General features: G+C 40.5%; 1 protein-coding gene across 1 annotated transcript; it reads right to left on the reverse strand.

Moving 5' to 3' along the window:
- Nucleotides 1-855: 855 nt before the first annotated feature.
- bmf2 (BCL2 modifying factor 2) lies at nt 856-10,185 on the reverse strand. Its single transcript, XM_033990897.2, has 4 exons — nt 9,740-10,185; nt 7,311-7,550; nt 6,223-6,437; nt 856-3,884 (listed from the first exon to the last, which is right to left on the reverse strand). Exons 1-4 carry the CDS (start codon nt 9,933-9,935, stop codon nt 3,768-3,770), a joined length of 768 nt encoding a protein of 255 aa, XP_033846788.1. The 5' UTR covers nt 9,936-10,185; the 3' UTR covers nt 856-3,767.
- Between the last annotated feature and the right edge of the window lie 629 nt (nt 10,186-10,814).

Genomic DNA, 10,814 nt, shown 5'->3' on the forward strand with positions numbered 1-10,814 from the left:
ATGATCATTTTATTTTTACAGCAAGACTGATGTGATTGCTACAGCTGTTGACCAGCTGTAACCTCTTTCTTTAATTCAATAAAGTCATAAACACAAGTCGTAGGTGCAAAGTGTGCCACTTTCTTGTTGCCCTGAAAGTACCACAGAATAGCAAAGCAATAAACGTATCTATCTTGGATTAATGCAATATACTTTACAAATACATTGGTCAACATAAAACCTAACTGTGAACAGGGCTGCCTCTCCATGGATCTGAATTGTAACTTGGCCTGGTGGCATTACCTGCTTGTCTCCATGAAGATCTTTAAGTTTAAGGTTATACCGTCAAACTTTCCAGGCAAAGAAACAACATTTCCATGGAGACAATGAGCTGATTGACCCTCTGCCAGAAATGTTACATAGAGCACCTTTAAACAATAGTATAAAACTTAGGTTATGTTGATTGTCATTGTGCCCTTGTACAAGACACTTTATCACCTTGCCTGAATGATTGTGGTTATAAATAAACTCGATCACTCAACCCCTGGGCAGCTTTGACTAGAGCTGGCACATCAACGCCTATAATAAGAATAATAGCCTATACTTAAGTGACTTTAAGTGCACTGTCTATAGCAATAATAAAACATGTTATTATGCACTTTTGTTTTATGATTATATTTTTAACGTCTTGAAAAACTACAACTGGACTGAAGTTATAATGTGCTCATTTTAAGTTACTAAAATATTACAAATAGCACACACTGGTTTCCTAGGTGATCAAATTTGTCATGTAGATTAGAATAAATGATGGTATTAGGTTGATGATAAACGTCAAATGTATATAATGAAATAAAGAGAATAAAGGAATCCATAATATTCATTCATCAATAAATTTTAATGAAAAAACAAAACAGCAAATGTATGTACCCATTTAACAACAACAGAAATTAAGAGAAAAATGTCAGATGTTGAGAGCTCTTATGTACAGCATATTGCACTAGAAAAAGAACAAACATCCCACGTCCTGGTGTGTCCTTCTTTAGTCCCTCCTGGTCCCTGGCGGTCTCCAAATGTTGAGCCAGAACCGTCCCAAAGATCACACAGACAATGCTTCAACAAACACAACTGCTACATGTGACTGGGCCTCGCGTCATGAATGTGAAATCAATGGGACCGCTCTGCTCTGGGAAGGGACCTTCGCCATGACAACCTCCTCCCGCGAATATGGTTTGAATAAGTTCCACTGTTCAGTATCAGATAAGATTGTGTTGTTTTTCTATCCATTCAATTACATTCAAACCCTTAAGATACAAATTTTAACAGGAATGTCGGACATGCATTTTTTTTTTACATATATCCAAAGAAAACAGCCCTTGAACTGAGAGTGACACAGCAGACTTGGCGATATCTAATGAAAAAGATGCCACAACATTGCAGTATAAGCCATTATAGAAAAGCAAAATAAAACTTGTTTGTAATTTCATTTCTTACAAAAAGTCATGGAAAATTTCTAAAAATTGTTATAAATGTGTCAAATTCATGTCAAATGTATAAAAAACACCAAATCACAGCACTTGACAGTAAAAGATGCACTCCGGCTTGGATATTTCAAATGAACGAATCAACAAAAAAAGTTTGAAAGACACTGAAGGTAGAACGTATAACTTAAGTCAGGGTGGCAGCAGTAGTTGGTACAATCTGGCTCAGTTAAGAACTCCTATTGCTGTTTAACCCATTTCTCGTGTATAAATAATACTGGGCACCGTGGTGGCTCAATCCTCCATTTTGAAATCCACAGCCCTTCTAGATTTTAAGGGATAAAGCAGAGACCTAGGCTAGACAGGTCAATCCAGCATATCACAGGTGTTAAAAAAGCTTTGACAATCTAGACAGGGGGGGGCATTCAGCACTGGAGTAGAAAGAGAGGCGCTGAGTACAGTATACAAGTCAAAGAAATCATTTTTTACAGTGCACATTGATCGCAAACAGTCTGATATTAAGAAGTGGTTGATGCCAAAGGTTGAGCCTGTGCCTCGTTTGAAGTATTTTTTTTAGCTTTTCTCACAACTGTAAAAAAAAAAAAGTTGACATAAATGCCGAGTGTTGATGATAGCATGGCAAGTCAGTTCTTCACAAGGCACATTTAGTACATTTTGATTGTCTGTTGTTGTTTATTAGTTTTTGGCGTATATAAAAAATAGCCAGTCGTGTGAGATCACGCGAGGCACATGGCTTAGTTTTGACTCCGCCCTCCCGCACACAGGCACCAATCACGCGACTGAATGCACATCATCAATGAGGAAGTAAAACGACTGTACATGCCATAGATCTATACAGTAGCACTGAGCAAATATACACTAAATAAATTAAGAATAAATTAAACAAAAAAAAGTTGTAGTAAGAGAAAAGACAGGGAGTAGCCCGCACAGTGGAGATGTTTTGAGACTGTTTTGGAAGTGTCACAACATTTGGCTCAGCGTTCAGTGTTTGCAGGAAAAAAAAACAACTAAGCATTTTAGCTACTTCAACTAGTAGTCAAAAATCAACCTCCGAACTATTTTGTGACACATAATGCAATAAATGTGGTTGTAAACTACTCCCTGAAGAAAACATAAAGGAATTAAACCTATCAGTGTCTTTATAAAAATCTAAAAAATGATACTTATTTAACGTGTGGCTGCAAAACCTGGATGTGAAAGCTGTGTGGCATGTATTTGGAGTAATGCATATCCGCTGCTTATGACTGAATGTTGCACTGGCAGTTTGTTGACAAAAAGCACTTAAAGGTTGATTGAAACTTAGGAAATCTCATTCATGCAGGATGGAGCTAGGAAGTGCTTTTGGGTGTGAAGGCGCACTTGGAGTAAAAATAAGGAAATTATAGACTTTTTTCATAGACTTTTTGATTCTTATTTATTCTATATATTGCCAATCAATCTCTTTTGCAGGCGATTCACAATGCAGCGTGGTGTGAGGATTGTCAAACCAGCTGATGACAGGAATCTGATTGTTGTAACGTCCCTGATTTTATCCACCTATAAGAGACTAAACCAAATCTACTTGTGCTTATTTAAGTCTGAATTGTTAGCACACCAACCATCTGAAAATTAAGCAAAATTATTGTATTGGGATGACATTAGTAGTATTCAAGTTATGTATATTTTAACAGCATGTACTTTACACAGTGGTCCAACAAGATGGTGTATGGGTAACAGTGGAAGCTTGACTGTGAATACAATATTAGCCAGTGTGGGACAGTGAGAAAATTAATATAGGGCCTGTTATATTTCTGAGAATAAATTTGAAAAAATATGCCTCCTAAGTGTTTTTTGCTGAAAATGTCCACAGTTCCAAGACAAAAATAGTTTTGTCCTATTTGTGTCAATGCAGTCCGTGATGCGAAAGAGTTGTCTGTGGCGGGAGAGAGAATAAGGCATTCTCTGGACTTGATGGAGGTCCTTCAAGACTTGAATTTTGCAAATAAAAACTGTACAAAATAGGTCATCTTACAAATATTTTGAAAATATCTCTTCAAACACAATGGCTTCTTCTCAGAGGCGAAAAAGACAAAAATAACAGGACCACAATTCAATTAAAAAAATCTCACAGTCGCCGTCCAGCGGCGACCAGTGTTCTTCATCTTCAGATCCAGTTAGAAAATGAAACCAAAATCCATAACCCGTGTTTCATCTTTACAGTGCCATTTCTGTGTAAAAAGTCCCTTGTCTCCACAGTGTCCATCAGTCTGAGTGTTCGTGATGACGACAAGGAGCAGACAGGAAGTGCGTTCATCTCTGCTGCCCCTGAAGGCGAGGCTGTGCTGGCTCTCGGGGAAAGAGGAAGCCAAACAGAGCTATAGGGAGGCGCATCCAGGCGGGAAGAATCTGTCTTTGATGCCTCATGAACTGTGAAGGAGAAAGAGGGGGATAGATTTAAAATCACCAGGACAATGTAATATCAATTCATATTCTGTGCAGAGTCTATAATTTTCTGTCATTACTCCAAAACAGCTTTAGGATCCCACCTCCAGTCCATTATGATTATAATAAATTTTCCATATTTGTTTTGGGAATGTATCATGAACCACAACCCTAATTTAAGCATAATTTCAAACATTTAACTGAACTTAACAACCTATATTATTATTAGTTTATTAGTTTCCTACTTAAGCCAGTTTTTGTGTCTGATTCAACCTGCAATAAATGAAGAGGGAGGGCAGTTGATGCATAACCTTGAGTTACTTGATGAGTCCAGTCAAATAAGTTGATAAGTGTAATAAGGCTTTATGATATCTTGGTGGTCTTCCAACTGCCACAATATGATGTAAGTATGAGAACGAACCTCTATGGAACCAGGGCGCTGTCACTCATCTCATTATTACTACCATCACTCACTGCCTTTTGGGGATTAAACAGTCAGTACTGATCACTGTTGTACTGTTGACTTCCAAACAACATCCTCAGAGGCAAACTGCACAGCTATTTCATCACTTCGTTACCTCAACGTCAGCAAAATAATTATCAAAACAAAGCAGAGGAAACTGTAGCAGCTGCCTCCTACGATGCTGATCCTCAAGGTCTACATTTTCATGTTCGATCTCTCAAACTGATGAAGGGGATTCTTGTATCAGAGTGAAATCCGCCCCAAACTGTGCCGCTACACCTCCCCTCTGCCTCCCTGTGCATCCCGGCGGCTTTCTGAACCTCCATGCTCCGCTATTGCAGGCCGTTGCATAAGCATTCTTCTTACAATCTTTGTAGCACTCTGGATCAGGGGCTCTACCAGGCTGAAATCACAATGTGCCCCGGGCTATTTGATACAGGAGAAGTCGTCTGAACTACATTGAAGCTGCACCACTAAATGTTACCCTAATTGTCCTTAATTGACTTAATTCTACAGTGCAGCGCGGTTTAAAACAGAGTCCTGGTTTGTTCCACACTCCTGCGTGGGCTGAGTATAGTGTGCATTTTGTACAGCTCTTTTCAATGCTCCAAAATGATTAGGCAACTGAGGATTCAAGCTGCTTTCCTGGGTGTTAAGATGTTTTAAAGCATGTAATGGGATTCAAATCAGAGGCACAAGAGGTACTGACTAAATCTGTACTGAAGTACTTTTATATATGAAGTAGTCACTAGTTCTACTATGAAAAGCACTACACCCACTACTAATACTACTCCTGCCAAAACACTAGACCTGACATAAACCCAAGATCTTCTGCCTGTTCATGTAGAAGTAATCAATCAAACCTATATCAAGCCCTTGTTCTAACTTAAACAGAAACCTACATTTGCATAAATGATTCAGTATTGTGTTTAAACGTGACCAACAGTTTTTCTAACTTTAATTATAAAAGAAAGAAAACAAAGAAAAGTGACTGAAACTTACTTTGCATCAACACAAACCCACACAACAAACTTCTGCTTAGTGAGACTTTCTAACAATAGCACAAATATCAGAGAGAAAGAAGACGATTGGACAACAACCACTGCCAAATCCAATATAAAGGCCTTCACGAACAGACCGTCTAGACCAAAAACAGAAACTTGTCTCTTATCTCTCTGTCACAAAGCGAAACACATACACACTCACATAGTCAGCGGAACAACTGAGGTATTGTGGTTAGTTGTCATGTTGCTGGCTGCGTCTATAAGTGTGAGTCAGACTCTATTTTTAGACAGGCATATAAACAGCTATCCAAATCTACCCAGACACAGACACGCAGCTCATCACACCTGCTGCAGGGTCCTCACGCACTTTAGTCATTGCTTTTCTTAATCAATAAGTGCAGTGTTCTTGACAAAACCACACCTCTCTGGCCAAATAGACCCCATCTACACAACACTCGAGATAAGAGCCAGGTTTGCATTTGTTCTTATGACAAGTGAGTCAAGTGATCGCTAACCGCTGTTCACAAACTGATACACTGAACTCTTTGACCTTTTAATAACTGTAGTGCTTACGTGGTGTAATGTATGAGGGGCAGAGCCTGCTGAGTTTGACCAACTCAAAGTCCAGTCCAGGTACATAAACAGTCAAAGTAACAGTTATGAAAGTTTGAAACCTAAATAAAAACTATAAAATCTATTTCTATATCTATTTCATGTTTACCACTAAGTTTTCTTACCTATCTAACTGACCAATTTTTTTTCTCATTATCAATAAATACATTATTGTAAATATTAAGTGAAGTTAGATTAAGTACTAAATTAAGTATATTAAGTACTTTACAGTGCTAATGCTTACCACATCCATGTGATCCTGGTGGAACTTGTCTCCAATTTCCCGGAGTTTGCGTCCAATCTGAACCTCGGCACTCACTGCAGGTGGCTCCTCGTTCCTCTGCGCCGACACATTTTCTTCCTCCTCTCTGCCCTCATCTTCCTCATCCATTGACCTCTCTCCTCGGTCCTCCATAGGCTCAAACTGAGCAGGGAAGTGTGGGCGTAATCCAGCGTTGCCTATAGAAAAAACATGCAACATTATTAGTGGCAACTGATTTAATTAACTCTATGAAGGAGTGTCAATGTTTAAAATAGTCTATAGACATACTTTTAAAAGAGAAACAGGTTTTATTACATGTCTACTAGAAAAAATATTAAGTAGGCACCTGACATACAAGTGAAAAAGCTTTAAGAGGAAAGTGAGAGGCAGCACTGGTACATAGAAAAGTCAAACACCTTAAATCAACAGTCTCTTTTGTGAGCCGTGTCATTGGGTTTACTTATTGCCTCTAGCATGCGCCTCAGTCATGCCACTTGGAGCGAAAACAATTTTTTGTGCTATCAAGAAAAGAATGCTATTCTGTCCCTTATCTGTACCAAAGTGTGAGCAGTCCCTCTGTGCGGAGCGGAGCTGGCGGCGGGCCAAGAGCATGACACCCATTACTGCTGAGATTACTCTGAGTGACAAGGTAATAACAGGCTGGGGTGTTGTTTATTGATGACTTTATATCGCGAACAATATGTAGCTCTCTCCACTAACACAGGGTCAGCACACAAACATGCTCTCAACATTGGTGCAATTTAATTAGGGTGATGCCACACTGAATTCATTAGACATGCAAAAATACTATTGAATTAAACATAGAACTGTTGTTTGTATGCACCATTGTGCTATTTGTATCTTCTGTCCTCATTTTCAGAAATTTAGTTTTTAAAGTGAAGTGCAAATAGAAGCATTCCAAGGTTTATTCCATTCAGGGTTAATATGATAAAACTGAATCTGTGTAATTGAATCTGTGCATAGATTCAATTTTTTATTTTTTTAATGAACAAATGTCATACTTGACTTATGTCAACCCTGTCATTGGCCTCTGGTCTGTCTGTGCTCACCATGAAAGGGGGTGCGTGGTTGCCAATGCAGACTGCAGGGCAGTGCGTTGATGCTGATGCTGTTGTTGTGGTTCTGTGCAGTAGGCACTGCCACGGTGACTGCAGCCAGGGCCTGTCCAGCCGCCATGGGTGAGGTTGGGTCTTCGTATTTGATGTCCCTGAAAGGCGTTCCCCAGAACTGTGAGATGGGTCTGGACATGTCCTCCTCATCCTCCATACGACGCCTCAGCGGTAAAGTCCCTAAAGCCAATAAGACAGAAAAAGTTTAGTTGTAGGAAAACTGTGATATATGATACACGCTTCTCTATGCTCAATTCGGGATGTGTTTACAAGTTAAGAAAACAGTATATGTACTTAGTAGACCCTTGGAAAATCACCTCACCAATGACATTTTTTGAAAATAAGTCATTAGTCACCATAATGCTCAGTAAGAGGCTTAGAGGTGTGAGGTAATGCCTAAAACAAAAGCGACGATGGACTGTCTCGTGTGTGACTCTATGTGTAGGAATCTGCTGCATTTTGTATAGCAACAGAAGGTCCTCATAGTGTCGTCTAGTGAATGGTAACCTGGCGGGTGACTATAAACAACAACTTTCTGATAAAAAACAAAAACAAAACTGCACTCCGGGCCTAGAGATGAGGTTACCTCAAATTGGGATAATGTAGCACACATCCTATTACTGCAGGATTTAAAGTTCCTCCTGCTTAAGCACTTCTCCATTGTGTTACTTAAACCACATTTTGTTGGAAATCTGCCTGCCTCCACCATTAGCTCTCTCTATGCGGTGATCAGGACTACATTATTTGTGTGAAACCACCTAAGTGAAACCCAAGTTTGGCTTGGCACTGCTAACAACACCGACCTGAAAAAAAGATGACAACTTTCATACCATAACCAACCATACTCAACTACTCTGCCTGAACACAAACACTTACTTTTCCTTCTCCGTTGGGCGCGTGCCACTGCGTGATCTGCTGTTGTTGTGGCTTTCTGTTTATGCCTCTTGTTGTGTAAGTGGAGCGAAGTAGGCAGGGCTGACTGGCAAATGCAAAGGACTGTAACTGGATACACCGATATTGTGTTTACTAACTCAGTGGCTCTGGTTGGATATGTCTCTGTTTGAGCGGTGTCACATCCAACCCAGTCACGCTAAGTATTGTTCAGGTGTGTCTGATTACTCTCATAAGACTTTGGAGTAGGATTTTAATGTCAACAAACAAGTCCTACCAAGAAGTGCTACTGCTTGATCCATTACAGCTTGAGTCACTTTCTCTAACCGCCAGAACATGTATAATACCTTTTCCAAGTCACAACACAATGCTTCATAGGCAGATCATGCACCTGCAATTAGAAGTTTGGCTTTAGTTCCTCTTGTGTCAGAAGCAATGCATGCCTCTTCATGAATTTCCTCTGGCAGCCAACTCAAATCTGGCAGTAGGATAACAACACAGCCACACACATAAACACACCGCCCGGGGCATCTCTGGGGCCTGGCAGGGAGCGCAGAGCTGCTGGTCAGAGAATCAAAGCCGCTCCATAGTGTGGCTCCCTCTGCTGCCCCGTGCGCGCACCTGGCTCAACTTCAGCTCAACTCTGGAGCGCAGGAGGGGGTGCAAACAAGGTGAGCAGAACCGCAGTTTCACCTCATGCTTCATTGGACAGCTAATACACTAGGTCCTGCTGACAAGTACCACGCCAAAACAACAACAGCATTTGCTACTTCTTGAGCAGAAGGACTAGATTGTGAAGACAGGTGAAGTCAACTAGTGCTCAATTAGCACAAACTTCGTAATTAAATATAAGTCAAATCACTCCACCATACAAACAAAAGCGGTATTAACTGTTATGAAATCACCATTATGTATCCCCAACAAGCTTTGTACGACCATCGACATAATCCCTCCAACCGCACCAAAGGCGCTGTTTCCCGGACAGTTATGCGCAGACGCACGCTGGCTTCTGCGGTAACTTTGACTCTGGTGACTCGACACAACCAAAATGACAAACGGTATCTTACGATAAAACAAAGATTTGGCTAACTACAACCCTGTATATTCTCTCTTTAAATGGGTTGGGTAAATTAGGTCAACTTCTAAACTGACGCTCAAGAAAACAAAGCCGCGTGGCCGCTGACATCCTCTCGTTAATGACACTGTAAAACCACTGTTTTCCCATAATGCAACGGCAGAACTTAAAGATACTTTCTCTGCTTTAGCCTGGACAACCACGGATCATTCTTCCCCAAAACAAACCAACGCCGGACTGTTCTTCCCCAAAACAAACCCTCTCATCGTGCGGATGCGCTCTCGTGTACCGTAGCTTGAATTAAGTTATTTGACAATCAGAAGGACAAATGTGGCGCTTAGGCGTTTAATTATGTGGTGTTTAAGTGTTTAAGTGTTTAAGTGTGGAAATGAGCGGTACAAACCATGGCTGCTCAAAGACCGGGACAGTCCACTTGATAGATGTGGTCTTTTAAACCAGTCGATCAACACGTCCTCAGTGACAATAAGGTAAGAAAAATACTCGTTCACGAGAAAAAGTGGGTAAAAATACTTCAGAAAATGCCCTTTGCCATATGCCAGCAGTGTGCGAGTCCGCTCATCCAGTCTCTGCCCGGGCATGCCCCAGCGCCAGCTGCCCGCTCATTTGTTGACAAACTAAGCAGTGAAGAAAGGCGGCAAAAGGAGGCAGCTTCGATCCGAGAGAAAGGCGAATAAACTGTGGCTAAACTCACCGCCAGAAAACAGGCTTTAGGTAGTGACCGGTGGTATCTTGACAGTTTGATGCTAACTTGTTCCCTAATGATTGTGGTGCTGCGGCTCGTATCCTCTTTGCATTACAGCTACTCGTGGTGGATGTTTGCTGACTGCAGAGGGCTTGTTTTTTCTGCCACAGCGGCCCGCCCTGATGGACCCGGGGACCCGCCCCTAGTCATATGTGAAAGGGAGCAGCAAGTACAATGTTATGCAAATGTAACGCTACCTATTCACTTTGTTATCGATTTAAACCCCACTAAACACTTTGAAATGCCCCGAGTGTTGACAGCTAAACGAAATGAACTCACTGAAGCTTTAATAAAGTAGACTATGTTTCAGCACAATGATGTATTAGGCTACAGGCCCTAGAGCAAGTTTATACATTACACTGCTAGTGTACTGCAGACTGTAGTGCATGCATTGGAATAAAAATATGTTATGTTATTACACTTACTAGACCTATTGAACCACATTCACTGATGGGGTCAAATAGCCTAATAATAAATACGTAAGAAATGATATGTATGAACAGAAATATATCCTTCCATTCCAACATGCACATAATTGTTATTCATATGCAACACATATGAATGAAAAATACAATGCTGTCCGCAGATTATTATTCAATATTGTTTAGCACATTTGCTTTGAGAAATAACATGGCATTTTGAGGATACAGAAATATAAACAAAACTGTGTCGAATGGCTTCACTAAAAATATCTGAATGTAAAATTATTAGATGT

The sequence above is a fragment of the Periophthalmus magnuspinnatus genome, chromosome 24, assembly GCF_009829125.3.
Source record: "Periophthalmus magnuspinnatus isolate fPerMag1 chromosome 24, fPerMag1.2.pri, whole genome shotgun sequence".
NCBI classification, from domain to species: domain Eukaryota; kingdom Metazoa; phylum Chordata; class Actinopteri; order Gobiiformes; family Gobiidae; genus Periophthalmus; species Periophthalmus magnuspinnatus.